General features: G+C 44.4%; 1 protein-coding gene across 2 annotated transcripts in view; it reads left to right on the top strand.

Moving 5' to 3' along the window:
- Positions 1–12,878, top strand: part of otud7a (OTU deubiquitinase 7A) — a 54,342-nt gene extending 41,464 nt beyond the window's left edge. For both annotated transcript variants that reach the window (XM_033635359.2, XM_078167874.1), the window contains exons 11-13: positions 8,469–8,583; positions 9,276–9,360; positions 9,688–12,878. In XM_033635359.2, coding sequence (XP_033491250.1) covers positions 8,469–8,583; positions 9,276–9,360; positions 9,688–11,247 — 1,760 coding nt within the window. In that variant the 3' untranslated portion in view covers positions 11,248–12,878. The remainder of the gene's footprint in view (positions 1–8,468; positions 8,584–9,275; positions 9,361–9,687) is intronic.
- Positions 12,879–23,219: the final 10,341 nt, after the last annotated feature.

Raw genomic sequence — 23,219 nt, 5'->3', positions numbered from 1 at the left:
CAGTCTTTGCTTTAACTTTAAGTGGGTAGATCGCAAGAATGAGGGCGAGTGGTCTGCCTGTCCTTCTCAGGGTGAATAATGTATGAGACAGCAGTCTAATTACCTGTGATCCATTATTAAAACAGGCCAGTTGGCAGCAGGAATCAGGGAGTGGCCAACGTGGAGGGAAAGTGGACAGCAGGCTGCTTCTCCTGACTTACTGAGCATTGATCAAATCACTCAAGCCTGCGTGTTATTGTCTCCCTCTGAAGTCACTGCTTGAATTTAGCTCGTTACAGTAGGTGTGTCTGTTTGTGCATTTGCCTCTTTCACAGGAACCTGTGATGCAGTGCTGCGTGGAGCATATTGATTGTGTTATGTCGAGGCGAGGGAGTGTTGATTTTCCGCTTTGTTTGAATGACTCTTGTTTTTGTCTTGTTCTGCACATTCGGATGCCAGTGCTCCCACTCCGGATGCGTTGCTTATTCTCGAGGTCAGAGTAATCCTCACATGGAGTTCCTTTAATTGACAAATAGAGTGGATCTCCTTGACAACCAGTCTTAGTAGTCACGGCACTCTTCTGTATCTGACTCAGTGGGTGGAACTCACTTGTCATTTGCGTGGGCTGCCGGCCAACTCCGTCTCTCTCTGCCTCTTTTTCTCACTCTCAAACACAGATACTCTTACGCAAACTGCTCCTTTTTCTCGTGCTTTTTTATGAGCATGTAAGTTTCCTATTCTCGGCATGTAAACACCAACCTAGTCATTAACTCTGGGTACGACCACTGCAGACGAGCAGACAGACATGATTACTAACCTGCAATCCCTGCCCTGAAGTCATTCCCTTTAATGCCAGCAGTACATCAAAGCCGGCCAACTCCACACAGCGCATAACTATTCAGCACTCCCACTTTTATTTGGGTTTTTTTTCTGTGAGGCAGAGGAGGTTTCTCTTTTTGTCCACCAGATGGTGCATATGTCCAGAGAACTCGCTGTAAGCTCCATCACAACACCACTGCATGACTCTACTTTTTCATTCTGGTACACTGTGTCCTGTGATAGGATCAGAGTGCGTTTTGTCTGCAGTCTCTTCCTCTCCAGGATGTTATGAAAACACTTGCACGCATAGCCCGGTGCATTTGTACGTCATGTGATTAATCACATTAGGCAGCAGTGATGCAAATCTGTGCAGCCTCTGTTATGTTTGTCTGTATTTGTATGTAAGTTAGAGGTATAGTTTTATGCTTTTATATGATATGATGTGACATTTTATCATTTCTGAATTTTAATGGTACAGTGCGGCCATATTGGCTTTTATCTCTGAACAGATGCTAGACAGAGGGTCAGACAGACAGACAGACAGGAGGACCTAATCTTCCACTGCCAATTAGGGCAGAGTAGCCCCAGCCCACCCCTAAGCCCTCACCACATCACCACATATGGGCAGGGACCCAGTCTGGGGCCCCAACAGCCCTCTCTCCTGACAGTCAGGCCAATGTGTGGACGTCTCAGGTGGAGAGGCCGTTGGCCCTGTGCGTGTTCAGGTGCCAGAGGCTGGGTTAGAATACTGGCTCTTTCTTCTTTCTCCTGTATGGAAGGTTATAGCAGAGTCCCCCCTCCCCTCCGTAACCTGATTCTAAATCACACTGACACATCACGCTACTGACCCTTTTATGGCCTGCTTGCATGGCTGCTGGCGCTATATTGATGGTGGATACTGAAAAAAAAAAAAACAAGGGAGGGGTGACTGAAGTCCGAGCTTTACTGCTAAGGATCAAAACTTTCTTTCTTTTCTCTGAGCACATCCCAAAAGAGCAGTCAAGTGGTTTTTCTGAGTCAAGGTAGTCAGGTGAACCCAGAGTCCTGTGCACATGAGTATGTTTTCCATCAGCCCACTGCTGCTCACCTGCTGTGTGATAATGACTGGCTCCTCAGTAGACGCCGTTGGCCATCTCTTTTATCAGCTTGTTTGTGCTCCTGTGGTTAAACGATGTATGAGTGGAACTGGCCCTCTAAAAAAACTCTGGAGCTATTTCAAGCTCTGGTCCCAGTACCAAAACACTTCCAGGTTTTCTTTGGCATCCCATCATCAACCCCCTAACACCCATTTGAATGAAGTAAATGGTCGTCTTTTACACAAAGACCACCTACATAACAGCGCGGTGTAACCATCCAGCTCTGGCCAGGTTTCCCTTCTCTATCTATTAAAGACACCCAGTGTATTACTCCCCATGCAGCCGGGCTAATTAAATCAATATGGCAGTCAGAATTGAAATGCTATTTGTTGTGGTTTTATGTGTTACTTCAAATGTGATGCTCTTATAATTACCACCATGGTTCCGCTGTTAAAATCTGTGGCAAAAAAGCCCAGGCTTGTTTATATGCATGACTCCTGTTTACTCTGGTGAATTGGTCCCTTTAAATCTGCAGCTGTGCAGAGTGACCAAAGTCAGGAATTCAAATTTGTGCATTTTCCAGACAGTACAAATTGTTCTTGAATCGCAAACAGTGGAAACATTGGCTCAGTGTTCCTGCTGTGAATTAAAGCTTGTAATGGGTGACTTTGTCCTCCGAAGGGGGTAAAAGAGGAGAGGGGATCCGCTCTCGTTCTGCACTCATGACACAAGGCATGATCTAGTTGCAGAGCATGTTTTGCACAAACTAAAAAAAGACAAAGCGAAGATATTTATTCCCCGATCAAAACTTGTGAATACATGCTTAGAAAGGTTATCTACCTCATTTCCAACAGCTGTTTCCTCACAGGTTACACCCAAGTTTCCTCCCCCTTTCCCTTGCCTGTGCCCCCCCCCCCCCAGAATCATAGATGCAAACTGAGCAAGGCGAGGCAGGCTAGCAGCTATGTTGCTGAGTACACAGCTCGCATACCGCGGAGGGCTATGATGTCACCCGTGCATAAGCTATGGGAATCGGTCATTCAAGGACAACAAAACAAGGCTGCCAACTGGGATAGTAAATACATTACAGCACACTTTAGTCCCCCAGAGCTCAATTGGCAGTGTTGAATCTCTGAATCTGGACGGGGGCCCAAGCGGGAACAACAGCACACACAGCACTTTGGAATGGCGAGAAAAGGAGGACAGCTGCATCGTGGGAGCCAGGACGCCACCTCACAGACCTCCGCTGCCTGCTGCATGACCCGAGTGGGAACTGAGTGGGAGCTGGTTCACTGCCTTCAGTCTGTCCTGTGTGTGTTTGTGATTATGACTGAATTTTTCTGGGCAAGAGCGTCCTAGGAAAGACCCTTTCTTTAAGAAAACCACTGCTTTTTCCCTCCCAGTTTTTCAGCGCTGCCCGGCCACAGCTCTCATTACTGTTTGTCTCTGTGGCTCCAGGCATTAGTCATGCTTTTTTTTTTTTTTTTTTTTAGGTAGATGGTGTAAAATATATTGCAGTTTGCAGGTATGACGCAAAGGCAGCCTTGACATTTTAGGACAGGTCTTCGGACACACCTAGTTTGTCAGCAGGGCTTTTAGTGATATATTTACTCAGCTGATTGAATTTGTTTGCTTGGCGACTAATGGTGTCAGACACAAATAAGTGATCTTGTTCACAGTGTTAAATGGTTAAATGTGCTTGCATGGGCGTGGCTGCGCTAATTCTGTTTCGTGAACTTAAGGCATTATCACTATGCATGTACCACCACTATTTTGACCCTCGTCATGATTAATAGTGTACTTTGCACCAACACATAGGCGCTCGAAAAGAAACACAAGGAGGACAGAGTAAATATTTGACCTGCAGTTTCATGAGGGACACGGGAGAGGCCGTTGCTGCTGGTGTGTCTGTGTCTCTATGAAGCCCGCAGAGCAGAGCAGCCCATTGGCAGTGGAAGAATTGATGAGGCAGGGAGGAGACTGTATCTTCCATCTGGGGCTGACAGTGAAGGCTGGAATGTCCTCGGCCCGAACAGCCTGCCTCTCTCTGCTGTCATGTGGACAGCAGCCCCCACACTAGGCAGCCTGAGGAGAGCTGTCATGTGGGCCAGTGGGGTCCAGCTAGTCCTCCTCGCAACTCCTTGTTTTTGAAAGGCAGCCACGCACTCACACACAAACACGTACACGCCCGCGCTGTGCACGTACTGTAAGCACGCCTCCCACGAGAGGAAGCCCGGGTGGGTGTCTGCTTTATGTGCTGTGCGCTGTGATTAATGTTGAAAACCTCTTCCTCCTTGTAAGTAGCTGATCATATCAGCGGTGTATGAATGAAATTATTCCTGCACTCCTTCTCTTTTTCTGTACTCCTGTGTCTGATTGCACTCTAGTACTAAATTAAATCATCCTGTAGAGCCCTGATCAACTGTAGAGCTGCTCGGTTTATTGTAAAACTGAGCAGCAGGCTCATCATGCCAAGGTCAGACTACCATTTCCTCTAGTATCAGAGGGATGGCTCCAGTTTTGGCCAGTTTTTCGTAGTTTTGGCCATCGTTTCTAGTTGTAATTATAACACTGCGCTCACCAAAGTAACTAGAGGTCTGAGATATTGCTTAAAAGGAGTCATACCCACTGGTTACCTGAATTTATGTGGAAGAGAAAACAAAGACAAATGCTTCAATGATGACACAAGCTGTCAGTTTTAAACATTCATCACAGTTTACAGACTTCCTACTTCAACTTTGACCTAACATACTTACTTTTCCTGTAGGGATTATTTCCCTCATTTAAAGCGTGCTCACTTTGGATTCACCATCAAATAAAGTGGTTTAGATAATCTGGCTAAACTGCTGGCTTGTTTACAACCTGTCGTTTGTCTTGCCCCATTGGACTTTGCTGTAGCAATGTCACCATGTTCCCAGATCGCAGTTATACCCCTGGTGAGTACAGTGTTATCATTGCTGATAGTAAAGATGGCTATGAAAGTAGGATACAAGTTGAGTATTAATAATTAATTCTTGACCTCGGAAACAGCTCCTGTCGAAACAGTCTTACCAAAAGGTCCATTAAGTAGCTATTGTTTAGCTTTCATTTGTATCACATGATCTTCCTCAGTGGATGATGTTATTTTGGAGCTGCAGATGTTCAAATTTCCAATTTTCCTTCTGAGGACTTAAAGGGAAATTCATCCATGTTGGTTCAGGAGCTGGAACTGAAAACAAAACAAGCAAAACCTTGGAAACAAAACAGTCTCACCACAAGGTCCAATTTAGTAGCCACTTCGGAGCTTTCTTTTGTACTATATGATATGACCGAAGGCTCCAGAACGACTCCAGTTGTAATAAACCAAATTTTTCTTTGAAAGGGAAACTCGTGTTTATTTCAACCTGGGGCTCTCATATTCTTGTTTCTAAGTGACTAATGGGAACAACAAATTTTGAGAAAGCAAGAAGGCTGCAGTTGGCAGCTGTGAAACAGACTGCAATATTATTCTTTGGGGCAATGACGCACCCTTAATGTACGTCCACTAAAAGTGCTTGTTTTTGCCTTTGACAGGATCAGATTGTTATTATAAGTGTCTGACAACATTATGGAAAGGCAAAAAGTCTCACTCAAGGAGATGTCTTGCAGGTTTGGTTGTTGCGGGAAGACAATAACAAACGCTCAGTTCAAACCAAAGATTCGTGACAAGATGAGTTGAAACAGGCAACTTCTTGCACCATTCTGCAATGTTCTAAAAACCTGTCTGCTCACACCAATGCAACTGGATGAGACAGTGTATCATCTCTATGCAACAACTTTCTGTACTTCCGTTCTGATTTCCAGCTTTTTGGGCTTATTTTGTGGCTGAATATAATTTGTAGCGTCTTAAAATATGAATGAGAATAGTGATAGCAAGATACTGGCTACAGTTGCATTTGTAGTAGTGATGAAACGGCAAAAAACATCAACAAAACAAGCATCAGATGCACTTTATTCATAATAAGTACATCACTGTACTATGAATAACCAGCGCCAATTAATCAGTCAATGAGAATTTGTGTGCAGGGGGGACAGAGCACCTGCTGCTGCATGTGAACACGCCGTCTGCGGCCATTTTGACTTGGCCAGTTGACTTCACTACAAGTTGACGGACTGCAGAAATGGGTGACAAGCTTAACCGCCGCCGATTTGACCAGCTGAGTTGCAGGAGACTCCATCAGCCGCCTTGAGTCGAGCTCAGACTGGCCAGTTCACACTGCTGCAACTTTCCTCTGCAACGGTTCCATCTCATCATGAATCTGTGGTCTGAACTGAGCTGTCGAACAACAATGTGCCCCTGTCACAAGCAAAAAGAAGCACTTACAGTGGACGTACAGTACAGGCCAAAAGTTTGGACACACCTTCTCATTCAATGCGTTTTCTTTATTTTCATGACTATTTACATTGTAGATTCTCACTGAAGGCATCAAAACTATGAATGAACACATGTGGAGTTATGTACTTAACAAAAAAAGGTGAAATAACTGAAAACATGTTTTATATTCTAGTTTCTTCAAAATAGCCACCCTTTGCTCTGATTACTGCTTTGCACACTCTTGGCATTCTCTCCATGAGCTTCAAGAGGTAGTCACCTGAAATGGTTTTCCAACAGTCTTGAAGGAGTTCCCAGAGGTGTTTAGCACTTGTTGGCCCCTTTGCCTTCACTCTGCGGTCCAGCTCACCCCAAACCATCTCGATTGGGTTCAGGTCCGGTGACTGTGGAGGCCAGGTCATCTGCCGCAGCACTCCATCACTCTCCTTCTTGGTCAAATAGCCCTTACACAGCCTGGAGGTGTGTTTGGGGTCATTGTCCTGTTGAAAAATAAATGATCGTCCAACTAAACGCAAACCGGATGGGATGGCATGTCGCTGCAGGATGCTGTGGTAGCCATGCTGGTTCAGTGTGCCTTCAATTTGAATTTTGAATAAATCCCCAACAGTGTCACCAGCAAAACACCCCCACACCATCACACCTCCTCCTCCATGCTTCACAGTGGGAACCAGGCATGTGGAATCCATCCGTTCACCTTTTCTGCGTCTCACAAAGACACGGCGGTTGGAACCAAAGATCTCAAATTTGGACTCATCAGACCAAAGCACAGATTTCCACTGGTCTAATGTCCATTCCTTGTGTTTCTTGGCCCAAACAAATCTCTTCTGCTTGTTGCCTCTCCTTAGCAGTGGTTTCCTAGCAGCTATTTGACCATGAAGGCCTGATTGGCGCAGTCTCCTCTTAACAGTTGTTCTAGAGATGGGTCTGCTGCTAGAACTCTGTGTGGCATTCATCTGGTCTCTGATCTGAGCTGCTGTTAACTTGCGATTTCTGAGGCTGGTGACTCGGATGAACTTATCCTCAGAAGCAGAGGTGACTCTTGGTCTTCCTTTCCTGGGTCGGTCCTCATGTGTGCCAGTTTCGTTGTAGCGCTTGATGGTTTTTGCGACTCCACTTGGGGACACATTTAAAGTTTTTGCAATTTTCCGGACTGACTGACCTTCATTTCTTAAAGTAATGATGGCCACTCGTTTTTCTTTAGTTAGCTGATTGGTTCTTGCCATAATATGAATTTTAACAGTTGTCCAATAGGGCTGTCGGCTGTGTATTAACCTGACTTCTGCACAACACAACTGATGGTCCCAACCCCATTGATAAAGCAAGAAATTCCACTAATTAACCCTGATAAGGCACACCTGTGAAGTGGAAACCATTTCAGGTGACTACCTCTTGAAGCTCATGGAGAGAATGCCAAGAGTGTGCAAAGCAGTAATCAGAGCAAAGGGTGGCTATTTTGAAGAAACTAGAATATAAAACATGTTTTCAGTTATTTCACCTTTTTTTGTTAAGTACATAACTCCACATGTGTTCATTCATAGTTTTGATGCCTTCAGTGAGAATCTACAATGTAAATAGTCATGAAAATAAAGAAAACGCATTGAATGAGAAGGTGTCCAAAAAGGTCCAAACTTTTGGCCTGTACTGTACATTGAGGGTGCACTATTGCCCCAAAGGATTACATTGCAGCCTGTTTCGCAGCTTCTGAGCCCTCTCGCTCTTTACTGGACCAGTTCCAAAAATCTTTGTTCCCATTAGTCACTTAGACACAAAACATGGGAAAATGGGGTCCAGGTTGAAAAATACTTTAGTGTCCCTTTAATTTTCTTCCTCATGGTAAAAGTAGATCAGCTGGGCTCATTACACTCAACAAGACAGGCCAGTACAGTAGCTCAGAGAACCAGGATAGGGACGAGTCTGTGTTATAAAAGAAGCATCCAATAAAAGCTGCAGGGGCCGACTGAGGCCCTTCACTGTCTGGATGAGTCAGAGTGAGTGACGCTCACTGGTCACGGTCGCTTCTCTGCCTAAAAAATGGATGGCAGATAGAATGCACCCACAGTATACTTTACCCCCCACTGACAGGCATCTGGGATAATTAACATGGCATTATTCTAGAGTGTCATTAGGGTGTCACTTTAGCTCTGACACCACCGTGGCCTTGTGAGAGAATGGGTAGCGTGCGACATAGTCTGCAGTGGTAAAGCTAGACCAAAGTAACGTTGTGATAATCTCATCTCTTCCAGCTGTTATCCCTCTGACTGACTCGGAGCACAAGCTGCTGGCACTCCATTTTGCTGTGGACCCTGGCAGGGACTGGGAGTGGGGGAGGGACGACAATGATAATACCAAGCTAGCCAAGTAAGTCCTGTATAGTATATCACAGGGTGTTGATGCTTATCAACAAAGCACACAGAGGCGCTGACAACGACAGCATGCCCCATGAAGGGTGAGAGAGTAAAAACTGCAGGCCAAGGCAGTTCTGTTAGTCTTACCCACAAGGCTGTATGTGGGGGATTTAACTCTGATTATGGGCTCCGGGCTCAGGTCACTTCAAAGAGTGAGCAGGGAGAGAACAAATTGTGAGTCACGTCAGTCATCCATAGGGTTTCCCAGGAATGGCCTCGCTAAAGCAGCAACACCCTCTCTGAGTTTAGTAAAGAGTTTATGTAAGGGTTTCTGTTTCACATTCCTGCCAGTCAGGGGGTTTGCTTATCCCTTAACAAGCTGCAGTATGAACAATGCAGATATACAGAGAAAGGATGCTCAAGCCGTCCTAATACCACCTCTGTATTACTGTTAATGCATTGCAGGCACAGCTTATGTAGGGGCTCTACTCTATACAAGAGGTGAAATGCAGCAGGTTTCATGCTTTTGAGTCTATCCAAGTAGGTTTATTGAATTTAAAAACTCTATAAAATGTCTTTAAAATGTCATACACAGACCCATAAATATGCTACATATGTCATTAGGTTCTAATAAAACTATTCGTCAAATGTCAACTGTGTTACACCACTGCTTGTTGTTAATCGTTGATACATGTTCCCTCACAGTCTCATCTTGTCTCTGGAGGCCAAACTCAACCTGCTGCACAACTACATGAATGTAACATGGATCCGAATTCCATCTGAAACAAGGGTAACTTTTTTCTCACACGTGTTTCCAGTTCGTCATGGTTAATTTAGCCCTAGAGAGACTCCTACATTCCAGATGTGCTTGAAACCACAGGGTTCAATCAATCAACTTTATTTACTGTCAGTATGCAGTAATCCAAGGCATTCATGTGTTTGTTCTGATTATGAATCACCAGTAATCAGGCTACAAAGTTTTTTTTAAATGTTTTTCTGGTGAATTTGTCTGGAATAGATTGGCAGTCCCTGAGAAATTTCCACGAGACATAATTGCTTGTGCTGTGTCCTGTGTTTTTCTTCACTGCTGGGTGTGTTTGTGTGTGTCTCTGTGCAGGCTCCCCTGGCTCAGCCAGAGTCTCCCACAGCCTCTGCAGGTGAGGATGTCCAGTCTCTGGCTGAGTCCATGGACTCTGACCGCGAGTCTGTCGGCAGCAACTCCAACGTCAACAACGGTAAGCCCAGCAAGGAGAAGGACAAAGACAAGCAGCGCAAGGACAAAGACAAGAGCCGGGCTGATTCTGTAGCCAACAAACTAGGTAGCTTCAGCAAAACCTTGGGAATCAAACTGAAGAAGAACATGGGAGGTCTGGGTGGCCTCGTGCACGGCAAAATGAACAAATCTAACTCTGGCTCAGGTCGTAGTGGGGAGAATGGAGGGGAAAAGACGAAGAAGAAGGAGTCTAAGACAACCAAGGGAAACAAAGAGGAGTCGGGTCAGTCAGCCAGCTCCACTTCTTCTGAGAAAGCCACTAGTCCATCCCCTACGGACAGGGACAGACCCTCCAGCTCCTCCCCCACCGAGAGACAGGACAGTGCAGGGAGAGACAAGACCCTGGAAAACTGGAAATACAGCACCGATGTCAAGCTCAGCCTCAACATCCTGCGGGCCGCCATGCAGGGGGAGCGCAAGTTCATTTTTGCAGGACTCCTGCTCACCAGCCATCGACACCAGTTCCACGAGGAGATGATCAGCTACTACCTGACCAACGCCCAGGAGCGCTTCAGCCAGGAGCAGGAGCAGAAGAGGAAGGAGGCCGAGAAGAAGCCCCCTGCCGTTAGCGAGGTGGCCCCAAAGAAGCCTGAGCATGAGAGTGTCTTCCAGAGGGAGAGATCGGACAGCTCGCCCCCAGAGAGCTGCTCTCCCGTCCTGCCCCACCACACCCACTCCTTCAGCCACAACTCACAGCCCCCGCTGGGTCTCAAGATGCAGGGCAGGAACAGTCCCACTCCTGCAGCGCCTCTTGTCTCTGTCCCAGTCCCTCCTCTCACCCCCCCAACAGCCTCCCACCATGTCTCCCACCCAGCCCCAGCCCCTGCGCCTTACTCCTCCCCCAGTATTGGTGCTAAGAGACCTGGGCCCGTTCCTGTGTCTGCCCACTACAGCCATACACCGCCCATCCAGAGGCACAGCGTGATTCACTTACAAGATGTCAACATGCAATCCTCCATCTTCCAAGATGACCCCTATAAGCCTGTGGTGGGCACCCTAAAGACATGCGCCACTTACCCCCAGCAGAACCGCACACTCTCATCCCAGAGTTACAGCCCTGCTCGCCTGTCGGGGGTCCGCACTGTTAACACCATAGAGACCCTGGCCTACAACATGCCTGGCGAACACAAGTCCCACACCTACACCAATGGATTCGATGCGGGAGACATTCAGGACTGCCTGGAGTTTGCTGATGAGGACAACTCGTCTCACACCTGGCTCAACCAAGACAAAACCAAAGGGCGGAGCTCTGGAAGCCCTTTGTACTGCTTTCAGCAGCGCCGCTGCAAGAGGGAGAACTGCTCCTTCTATGGCAGGCCAGAGACAGACAACTACTGCTCCTACTGCTACAGAGAGGAGCTGAAACGCAGGGAGAGGGAGAGCAAAGTGCAGAGGCCTGCATAGCCATCACAGCCACTTCAGCCACTTGTCAGCAAGGCCGCAGGAGACTTGAGGGAACAACACCATCTGCACTCTGCATTTAGAATAACATGATGGCAAACATTTTTCCTATTTTGTTGAAGAATGCTCTTGTATTCCTGTCACCCTTCCCTTGTTAGTAAAGATTATTACTTTATGATGGGGGAAGCAGAACTTGAAACAGTGAGCAGCTTTGGCCAGAAATTGTGCTATTTTGTTTCAGGTTTTTATTTCTGTCTCATTGAAGTTAGTCTTTTACTTGTTTTAGAGTAAAAGTCATCTCTCTGTGATGTAACTTTATGTATGTGAGGGAAAGTTCTTTATTTTTCAAAGTACAAAAGATTTGCATCCTATCAGGAGGGAACATTTTAGCTCTTTTAATCGGTTTGAATGCAATACCTCTGCTTGGTTCTTCAAAATCTCTGTGGAAAATTTGTAGTTGTTTTGCAATCAAAAGAAATTTAACGGGAGATTAATATTAGACTTTAAAGCAATAAATTGGTGATTTTTGCTACACCCTCTCCCAATTTTGTCTATGCACCAATAATATAGTTACTGTAGGTTAACTGTATCTTGTAAATTGTAAAGGATTGTCACGGTGTGCTTTTGTAAACAAATTTGAACTACAGGAATTAAAATGTGTAAGCATTATAGATTGTAATGTTGGATTAGGATGAAGATGAAGATCTCATTTGTTAAGTGTACCTTTGTTCTTACCACGGTGCAAGGGTTTCCTGTGTCGGAATTGGACTCAAAACAATGTGTAAGATATCATTTCACATTTTGCCCGTAGTCAACCTTCTTGAGACCACAAGCACTGCCAAACTGGCTTCCGTTAAAAAAAAAAAAATCACGATTCAAAATTTTCAAAATGTTTTCTGTGGCAAACACCAAACAATGTGCATAGGATGAATTGCTTCTCAAATATGCAGTGTTTATGGTGTGTTTCTCTGAGTCGCCTGTTAACTACTCTATTCGATCAATGTGTTAGATGAGAAGAATTGTGGGTAGTGAGAGCAGGCCGATGCGTATTTGTCCAAAGTGTGATTACGTGTCTCTTCCCCTCTACACACACACACACAACACGATGTGCAATCATGCTATTAGCACTATGTGGTGACCTGCAGTATAGATGTGTCACCGGTCCAGTGTGAGATTGTCTGTTCTTCTTCCATATCTAGAGGCCGTTAAAAAGAAGCACCTGCTGCTAAGAGCACCTCAAGCCTTTGTGATCATCAGTGCTTTAACCAATCAGTGGGGTTTGTAAAACCCCGGGCCTCCAAGTGCTTTCTGCTCATTCGACATGACTACTGTAAAGACGCAGTGTTTGTGTTGCTGTTTGTTCTGGTGATGCTTGGATAATGTACCATGCTGTCCTTAACTAAGTGTGTCCTGGCCAAGGATGTCCACTGCTCCCTGGGTTCGCTTCTGTCTCTCTCCTGTACACACTGCAGTGTTGCTCCTCTTTGTTTCTATGTGACAAGTTCATGGACTCTCACCATGTTAGGACTGTAAGATATGATTTTGTATTCCTTTAAGAGTTTTACACTACTTTAAATTATTAATTTGCACATTAGGTACAGATGTAAATATGAAAAAAAATAGTTTATTGTTACAAACATGGTGTGTCTGCGTCATTTTTGTTTTTCTTTAAGGAGGTAATCATGGGAAATCTAAAGATTATAGATTTCATTTTGAAGTTGAGGATTTTTTTTATGAATTCTTTTGTTTTGACAGTTTTTTTTTATAGGAAACCAAAGAGATCATGTTGTTAAGGTTTCTCTTGATCTGCGTACACTTCATTTCACTTTTTGCTATATATTTGCTTTTATCTTCTTTTCTGTTTTTTATAGAGATTATAATAGTGCATATGATTTGTTTCACACAGCAAACTCTGAAAACGATCATTTGAACGCTCCCACTTTTTCCTGAAAAGTGTAATTAGCGGTAGCAGTTTAGCAGCATCCTTAAAGAGGTACTCCAGGATTTTGACATTGCACTTCTGTAATCTTAGTGGACTTGCGAGATGCAGGTATAAAAAGAAAGAAGTCAAAACTGATGCAACAGAGACTAAAATATCCTGATTTTTATGTGGTTAATGTGGCTCAAGCTCAAACTGACTGGTTCCCACAATTCCCATGATGCAACTTGATAGTTTCTTTTATAAAGCCCTTGTGTGGTCTTTTAAACTTTATGCCCCATGTTTATAATGCAGACATTCTTCAAAATGTTTGACGTCTCCAATCTGGAGTTATGGTAACCCTGATAACATCACTGTGATGTCACCAGAGTTAGTTTTTTAGACTGGACAAAGCATCTCCAGAGCCTTAGGGTCCTGACACGCCAACCTGACAGTCAGTCGTCAGTTAAGGTTCGGCTGCTGGTGGATGTGTCACATGAGTTCTTGCGGTATGTCCCACTCCATCTGCCCTTATCAGCTTTTAATTGGCTGATTACGCAAGTTGAATCGACGTCAGAGATGGCAGGCCGGTCGGTGAGTGAAATCACTCTGATTGGCAGTTCAGCTCAGCGCGTGAGAAGAGAAACAGAAGTGAGGAAAGTGAACAAACAACTAAAATCAAGAGGGCGTGAGATCAAAACAAACTTGTTATATTTGGTAAAATTATATTTCTGGCCACTGAGCTCCTCAGCAGGAACAGGTCATAATTGCTTGTGCTGTTATTCGCTAGTGCACAGTAAATATGTTTTGGTCTTTCAACATCGGGTTGTGTTGTTAATGTGCTAACTGGCTAACTAGCATCTTGAATCCGTCCTATCGGTCTTTCAGTTTCCCTTTTCAAATGAAGAATACAAATTAGTGCTGTCTGCCGCTATAGAGCGTTATTTCCGCTCACGCTGGTGCAGCACATACAGTACATGCTAGTTGGCCGTTGGTTGTACTCTTTGTGGTGTGTTTGAGTAGAACTTTTTAGCTGAGACACAGGTGACTTGAGGCGATGCAACAGTCAGCCTTTTCGGCACCAGTTCTTTGATGTCAGTTAGGTGTGTCTGGGCCTTAAAAGACATATACCTTCATGTTTAAAATTAGCGCACTGCCTCTTTAAGAGGCTATTTAGATTTCTAGAATAGGACACTTTCGAGGTTTATTCACGAGACTCAGCATTAATGGAAAAAGTTAATTAAATTCATGTCTGCTTTTGGAATGGGTCAAACAAAACAGAATGAGGGGAAAATTTCCACCAAAATCGGTCTGAGGTTACAGGGTTGAGATTCTTGGGAACGAATTGCCAAGTGAGGCAGCATTCCAGACTGAGAGCTGTAAGACTGCCTTATTCCTCCAGAGATGCTCCTACATTGGCAGCAGGGTCGACGCCACGCAGCGAAACAGACCTTCGAAGAAGCAGCAGAAAATCGGCAACCCTGCCACGGTTAAATCTGGTGAGGGCATTGTTGCATGTGAGCTTAAGTCACATCAAGACAAATGCTATCAAATATTACATAAAGATGAGTCAGGATATTCAAAGAGAGGGTTAATCATTTATTTGTCAGGGTAGACTTTTAAGGACGAATTTAATTACGGCCAATTTAATCTTCAAATGCAGAGAAAAGCAGCTTGTGAGAATATCAGAGCAAGAGTTTCATTCTAGGACAGTAAAAGCTGTGACCAAAGGCTTCCAGTCAGATTATCGTTGGATTTACATAAACAGTCATGATTTAGGAAATACTAAATGTCTTTAGCTCTTTTTTTTTTTCTTTCCATTTTTAGTTATGCTAGCAGCACTGCTTTGGTGACATAAATGTCTGACAGTTAATCAGTTGGTCCATGGCTTATATACCTTAACTATTGAATGTATTGTCATGGTATTTTGAACAAACATTTATGGTCCCCAGAGGATGAACCCCAATGACTTTAGTGACCTTTTGACTCGTCATTTAGCACTACCAGCTGCTCAAAGACATCACCTACCTGGTCAAATATCTCTACAAGATGCATTTACCAAAAAAAAATTCTACAAACATTCATGGTTCCCAGAGGATGTATTCTGTGCACTCTACCAATCCTCTGACTTTTCTTCCAGCAACAAGGTTCATATTTATGGTTTTGTGTAAAATGTCTCACAACACTCAGATGGATTGCCATCAAATTTAATACAGACATTCATTTTTACTCCCTCAGGATGAATTGGAATAACTTAGCTGTGCCCTTAACCTTTTCCTCTTGTGCCATTATCAGGTCAAAATATTAATAAGTCCAATACTTTGGTTTATGACTAAAAATGGCAAAACTAATGACATCCCTATCAGCTTCAGCTGTACCTGTGTTCATTGCTAATTAACAAATGCTAACACACTAACCAATGGATGTATGAAGAGAAGTGGTTACAGTGTAGGAGGCAGGGCCCCATTCATTCCTGGGGAAGTTGCTCAATGGTGCATGAAGCCAAAATCCCCAGATCTATGCTTTATGGGGCCCATAGAACAAATGTACTAGAATTTCCTTTTAACCTGCCTCCCAACTGCCAGCGTGCCAGTAAGACAGAAGGAAAATAACTTGGGGTATGGCTGTAGGTGTCTTTTACAAGTTTTTGGACTTGATAATTTAGAGTTATTTAACTGGGAAGCTGGGAAGTTGATGTACCTGAAAATCTGCTAATTTTCAGACATCTGTTTGATGATGTAAGCCTATTGGGAAATGTTTGTTGGGCCCAAAGACATCACATGACAGTCCCAGTAGTTGTAATTACACTGTTTGGCCACTATGTCACAAAGCCTGGTGCTGTTAATGTATCCACCAGGCCCCAAGAATGTGCAGCGATCTTTACAGCCAATTTGACATGGTGGCCAAACTGTGTAACTTAGACTTTTGGGTCCATCGTGTGAAGCCATTGGGCTGACAAAAACTTTTCCCCATAGACTTACATTAAGGAAAGAGATGTCTGTCTATCAGTCTGTATATCAGTTTCACTGTCTGGATTTGACCCATTCAGACGAATAACAGTTCGAAAGTGTAGAAGAGCTAGAGGAGGGCTAAACTGAAAGTTAGGTGCTCAGCTGGACGAAGTTAGCCACTTGGCTGTCAAATGTGCTTGCTTTACAGCCCTGATGATGTGGAAGATCTGGGTAATTTTATACCCTGAAGCAAATTTGCGTTTCCTAGGATAGCAAAGGCATGACTCGCCCTACTCTGCCCTATAGTAAGGCAAAATTGCGGGAACTGCCCATTGGTCTGACAGCCCATTGTTCCGACCATATTAAATCCATTGTTCCGAAGTCCCGTTGTTCCAAAATCATCATGATGCCCTGTGGTTAAAGGGCCAGTGTGTAAAATGGGTTGAAAACCGTTGGAAACAGTGACATCAGTGGTCAAATTCTAGATTGCAGGGCTCACTCGCTCACCCCTCCCGTCTATCTAGCGACGAGGTGAATGTTTATTTAGAAATCTAAACCATGTTACAATATTGTAATGAATCCCTCACGAGCAGGAGACCAGAGGAGCGTTCGGGAAAAAGGCCCATGTATTTGAGCACTCCAGAAACTCCGGTAACACTCCACTCCGTCCCAAACTCTGACTCTTCTGGCGTAACAGACACACTTCATAACTTTACACACATACTCGTTTACAATACCGAGTGGGGACCCCCCTCCCCTCTCTGCTCCGCCAATCTCCAGCCCGCACACTGACTGACAGGGTAGCCGGTAAACAGTGCTCAGCTGTTTATTTAGCCTAGCAATATCGCCGGACTATAGTAGCTGCAATGGACGACTTTGAACGCGATTTTGAAGAGTTTCTTGTAGCGGACACAGACCCAGAGCCATACCTGTTTGAGCCAGAGCACACAGATGAGGAACTCCATGTGTTTGATGCTGAGCGGGTGAGAAGAGAGGCTGAATGCACAGAATGGGATTCGGTGCTACTGCTGCCATTGTTGGGGAGATATATCATCAGGAGGGAAAGCGCCGCAGAGAGTGCATCACAAGGAGTGAAGCTGCGTCTTCTTTTCCTCGCAGATGACGGTTCAGGTTCATTCTCTCCTGTTGCGTGGTAAGTGTGGTCCATTCGCAAACTTTATAACTAAAAAAAACTTTTCACTACTCTCTATCCACGAACTACTAACACTCTGCTGTTTCCTCCTCCTTCTTCCTTCCTTCCGCTGTCTTCGTTGGTTCATTTATACACGCGAAACGCGTTCTCTGGCTGGCTGGATTGTCCACTCAGTCTGCCGTACATACATGGCGGCGCAAGATGGCGACCTCCCTAAAGCAAGGCCCTTGCTATATATATATATATATAAAAGCATAATTATAAGGCTACGAAAACCAAACGAATTTTATTTTATAGCGATTATACACTTGTATAAACATATTAATGGGTAGAATATTCAGATTCAGATTCAGATTGACAATAAACCATGCCAAATATTACACACTGGCCCTTTAAGGTCTGGTTAGGTTTAGGCGCAAAAAACACTTGGTTAGGGTCAGGAAAAGATCATGGTGTGGGTTAAAATGAAAAAGAAAGTGGCAAACACATAAGCTGTGAGCCTGCTTCACCTCAAGCCTTTCCCAGCTGACCCAGAGCCGGTCGCGGCGCACTATAATGCACCCACAGATTTTAAAAAGTGAGTACTGAAACAATAACCTGAGCAGTAAACACGAGTGTAGACAGAGTAACAAATCAATGCCTGCTCCGTCTGTCAGAACTCTCAAATACACCAGAGCTCATGAGGGTTTAAAAAAAAAAAATCTTTTCCAATAAAAAGTACGAGGTAAAATTAGCCTTTGCTTTTTCAAGACTCCACAGTCTGTGCAGTAGCAGCTGTGTGAGTTGGTGGAGTGAGAGTGTGGAGAAGGTTGCGCCGTGGGCAGCAGGCTGTAGTGTGTGGGATGAATTACATACTTCTGACTGAGAGTATAGTCTCGTGACTCGGCTGCTAGAGACAACGATGTGGGTTGGACTCACTCCTCCAACTGTTGCCCCATGCTTCAGGTCACGACTGCGGCTGCTAATAATATGGAACAACTTGCTGAGGATGAATTACATCTCCACATGATGCCTAATGTTAGTCACACAATGGTACATGAGGGCCTCTTTCTTCCCAGCAATGTATCCCGAGCTCTTGAATCCTGCGTCCTCCATAACAAGTACTGAATGAGACAGAGCGCATTGTCTTCTTTCTTGGATCCCCTTTTCTCAGAATTTCCTTTTGAATTTGCATGAGGGACCTCCCTTTGCTTTTCAAAGCAACAAAGAGCTCTATCAGGCATACAGCAGTTGTTTGGCAGGCCTCTCATCCTCTCAACACAGCCTCCATGTTGTCAAATTCACTCAACTTGTTTTAAACCAAGACTCAGAAGAAACACCACGATACAGTGAATGTGAATTGCTGTTTATTTCCCTTTCAGATGCATCTCTGTCCTCATATAATAGGAACCCATTAAAGGCCTTAATGCAACACAGTAGTTCATAAATATTGATTTTTATGGTAAGCAGTTGTCTCATTAAGACGATGGAATTAAAATGTGGGACAATAATGCATATCTGAGGGTATATAAATTGAATATTTAGATCCTCTTTGCACTATTCTCAACAACTATTCTCATTTTCTAGATTGCAAGGCACTCCACCTGACAGCATTTATAGTGCTGTTGTGTTTTAAGCAGGTTGGTGCCTTTGATGCCTCTGCTGCAGTGAGTGGTAATGCCAACCCCCCCATCCCTCCACCCCCCACCTCCCATAGCTAAGCCTTGTTCTCAGCCAGTGCCAGCCTCCAATATCTGAGCTCATCCCACCCGCTCCGCAGGATCTAGCGCCAGCCCTGCCATGCACTGCACTCGAGAGTGGGTGGCATCACATGGCCCTTCAGCCTGCCTTCTGGGGCTTGGCATGGAGGAAAAGGGACGTACACACACACACACACACACACACACACACATACACACATGGGCCTCTGTGTGATTAAGACCACTGCTACTGCTGCTGCTGACCACATCTCTCCCCTCTTTTTCTGTGGATTAATTCCACTGAGTCTCAAAGTCAGCGATGCCCACACACCTCAGTGGAGCATAGACCCTTTCCAGCCCATAAAGCCTCCCACGCTCTATCGTGTGTCTAGGTTGGGTGCACCAATCAACAGCGGGTAACACCACCCACCCACCCCCTCATCCTCATCTTCCATCTCTCTTACACAGTGTACTTTCCCTCAAACAATGCATTCGAAAAAAAACCTCATGGTTGGAGTTCTCGCCAGCCGCACTGTAAATACCTGAGTTTATTCTGCGTGCAGAATTTCACCTGGAGACTGGGTGTTTTTTGGGGAGTTGATAATCCAAAGAAAAGGTGTGACTGAAGAGATAAATCAGTCAAACTGAAACCACCTCCTCCGCCCCCACATCCTGTCTGCAGGGTGATACCAGCAGAGATGTGCTCTCACTGCTCATATAACTGTCTGTACTTTGCTCCGCATCTGCAGCAGTATAACTCACTACAGAGGAGAAAATGTGTCATCCTGAGAATAAACACGTGATTGAAAGACGTGCAGCCCAGAGAGAATATGTGCATCACCCACACAACCAGCAAAACCCGAGATCTTTCTTGTAATACGGCGAGATATGTGTGAATTAGCTCAGTCAGTGGTCTGCAGAGGGACTCTATTGAGACTCTGCTGTTGCATGACCAGAGGCTCCACTATCACGCTGAGCAAAGATACACAATTTGTATATTTAGGAGCTAAATTTTCCTTGACAACAGCTCTCTGCCAACATTCAAAGCTTAAGACAATTAAAAAAAAATGAGTTAAATATAAACACGTGAAATCGAACTATGCAGAAGTCCCTCATGTTGCCACACAAATATGAAAAACAAGCTCTGGGAACATGCCGGCTGTGATGGCACACCAAATTGTGTGGCGGTGCCAGGGGTGGCAGCTTGTCTGTTTGTGTAGCGTGGTGTGATGGTAGCTCCAACCTGCCTGGAGACAGGAGGTGTACAGATTGAGCAGGGAGAACACCAGGCTCCTCATCAAGAATTTTAATGGCTCCGTTCTCTCTCTTCCTTCCTGTCTTGTTCCACATTGCATGATTCATTGTGGAGCGGGAGAGGCCACGCCTGCGCTCTCTGCTGGTGTCGGTGGTGGGCACCCTCGGCTTAAGAGAGGGATAAAGGCATGTTGGCGGTGTTTTTGCAGAGCAGCAAATGCAGATGGAGTGGGAAACTCTGCTTTTTGTGAGTCATGCGCAGTTAAAAGTGCACTTTGCTCTGGGGGAGGCTGCAGATTGTAGTGAATCATCCATTCTTCTGAAGTTGCGAGTGCACTGGGGTATGTACAGGAAACTTCTCACCATTTATCAGTCTATTTGGCCTGAAATACAATAAAGAAGGAAGGAGTCCCCAGCATTCGGTGCCCCACCCATTGTTGATACCCCAGCAGTTACTGTAAATATTTGCATGGGTGAGATGAGGGAACAAGGTGTACTTCCTGTTGCAAGAATAATACTGAAGCACATGGCACGCTGGTGAGGAAAGGCTGTCTAACTGAGGAACATCACTCCACCCATTTCTGCAGTTCTCTGCTGTAATTTTGTTTGAAATACTTCATAATCATAAACGAGGAACTTCCTTAGAGGAGAACTCTAAATCTGACATTAAAGAGCAGCATTTAAAAAGAGAAAAACACTTCTTCCTCTCAAGGGTGTACCTTTCGTTTGGGGGCACTCTGCCAAATTTTTAATTTCCTGCTTTCTGGTGAAATTTTATGCACCAGTTTGTGCATTTTCTGCACCATTTTATGGTGTAAATGTATTTAATTTTGCCAAAAGAAAAGTCCTCTGCCACTTTTATGTTTTAATTAAGGGGGACAAATGCACATTTTATAAACAGCGTGGGGGATATGTCCTTTGCATCTCCCTGCGCACCACCCCACCGCCCCCAGAACTGTTTCCTCTTACAATTAAAATGCTTTATAATTTATGAGCAGTAAAAGGCTTCAGTCCTTCTGTGTGGAGTTTACATGTTCTCCCCATGTCAGCGTGGGTTCCTCCGGGTTCTCCAACTTCACATTCACAGTCCAATGACATGCAGGTTACGTTAACTGGTGACTCTAAATTGCCCGTAGGTGTGAGGTGAGTCTGAATAGTTGTCTGTCTGTATAGCCCCTTTTATACTACCTGTCAGGGCAGGGATATAGTGTGTTGTTATGCCGCCTCACCGTTCTGTACATAACGTATGATCACAGAATAGGGGGGTAGAGTTGACTCACCTTTAAGGAGGTGAGGTAGTAGAAGCACTTAAACGGTATCCGTATAAACAAGACAGCTGGGCACAACGGGATCATGGGCGGCACAGATGTGATGTTTTGTATATGATGTGCGACCGATTGTGGGACTTTTAAAAAGTAGCTGCTAGCAGTTAGCAGCTTACTCAAAGAAGAAGCAGTCGTAAATGTCTGCAAATTGGGAAAATAATGAGGTATGGGAATTCCTTACCACCCGAACAGAGGATCAGCTGCCAAATAACAGAGACAGTAAATGATTGTTATTGACACGTTGATGCCATTGATGCTATTGTTTAGAAGGCACTACTGACGCACGTTTTATGTCTCACTACAGGTCGAGGCTGTTGAATTACATGTGACACCAGTCACTGCTCTTATGATTGCGGCATGCTGGAAATTTGCAGTCTATAATCACACACTGGAGCGGTATGATGTCATCGTTGTTTGGTTCTGTGTCAGAATGCAAAGGAGGCATAAAGAAGGGACTTCATAGCGGCCCTATAGCGCAATCTCTTTGTAGAAAAAGGTGTATGTATACGCCCTGTGATAGTCTGGCGACCTGACCCTTAACAGGATAAGCTATTACGAATAATGAATGCATGAATAAAAACAAACTCTACAGCTTCACTTGGTACGACTGTTAGCTTATGGTGGCTAATGTTAGCTTTCATCTAAAATCACTGAGCCAGTTCCCTGACTGAAAAGAATACTTTGACATGTTGGGGTTTGCTTATTGCCGAGGGTAAGTTGAGAACACTGATACCACTCCAATATCTGTAGGGTAAATATAAGGCTAGCCTACAGATAGCAGTTGGTTAGCTTAGCTTAGCATAAATCTGTCCAAATCTGTCCAAAGCAGAGCATGTTAGTGTAGTGGAGCAGAGAGAATTTCTGCTCCTTGCTCTAGGAGCTGTTTGCTCCCTACGCTCCCCCTCTCAAAGACGCTCCAGGACACACCAAATAGCTCACCGCTCGTTACAAAAAAGGAAAAAGCTGCACTGTATTTTAGTTTTAGCTTGCATGACCTCTCAGTTTCCTTTTGAAAGTACTTTGTGAACTTCATGTCAAGCTCACAACAGCCCATTTTTGACAGAAAATAGTGTGCCCATAATACGTGGATGAATTTTTGGTTGGGCGTGCTTGTAACTCATGGTGTGAGCGGTACCGGAGTGAAACTGGAGCAGAATGGAGCATGACAAAAGGCAATACTTCAGCCTTTTTAAAAAATCCACTCTGCACTCCATCCAAAATGATTCCACTCGTATTCCCCACTCGCATGCTTTGGCCCAAAGGTAAGAAAATCTGCCAACTGGCACTTTTAAAATCAACCAATCAATGTGTTTTGTGTTTACCTAACTCACAAAATTTTCTTCTTATACTTCTAGCTTATTTCTTAGCATTTATCATTATCCCATAATTGTGTCCACAGTGGCCACTGTACGGCAACAGAAAAGGAAATGAGCACAAACATGATTGTAGCTGCTTATTTTATGAATTTATTTCCAAATGTAAACTTCACTATTTCATGCATACAAGTTATGACAACATACATTATTCAACAATCTGTTATTTTTCATATTTGCATAGGACATGGTCACAATATATTGTCTAACATGTAAAAAATAATGCCATAAAAAGGTACAGCAGAGCAGCTAAGACCAGCACATTGAATGTGTGTAGAATCCGAGGAACTGTACAACTGTAATACTTGAATGTAGTGATTTT

The sequence above is a fragment of the Epinephelus lanceolatus genome, chromosome 5, assembly GCF_041903045.1.
Source record: "Epinephelus lanceolatus isolate andai-2023 chromosome 5, ASM4190304v1, whole genome shotgun sequence".
Taxonomy (NCBI): Eukaryota; Metazoa; Chordata; class Actinopteri; order Perciformes; family Serranidae; genus Epinephelus; species Epinephelus lanceolatus.
The sequence above is the reverse complement of the archived record's forward strand: the minus strand, read 5'-3'. Positions and strand labels throughout refer to the sequence as shown.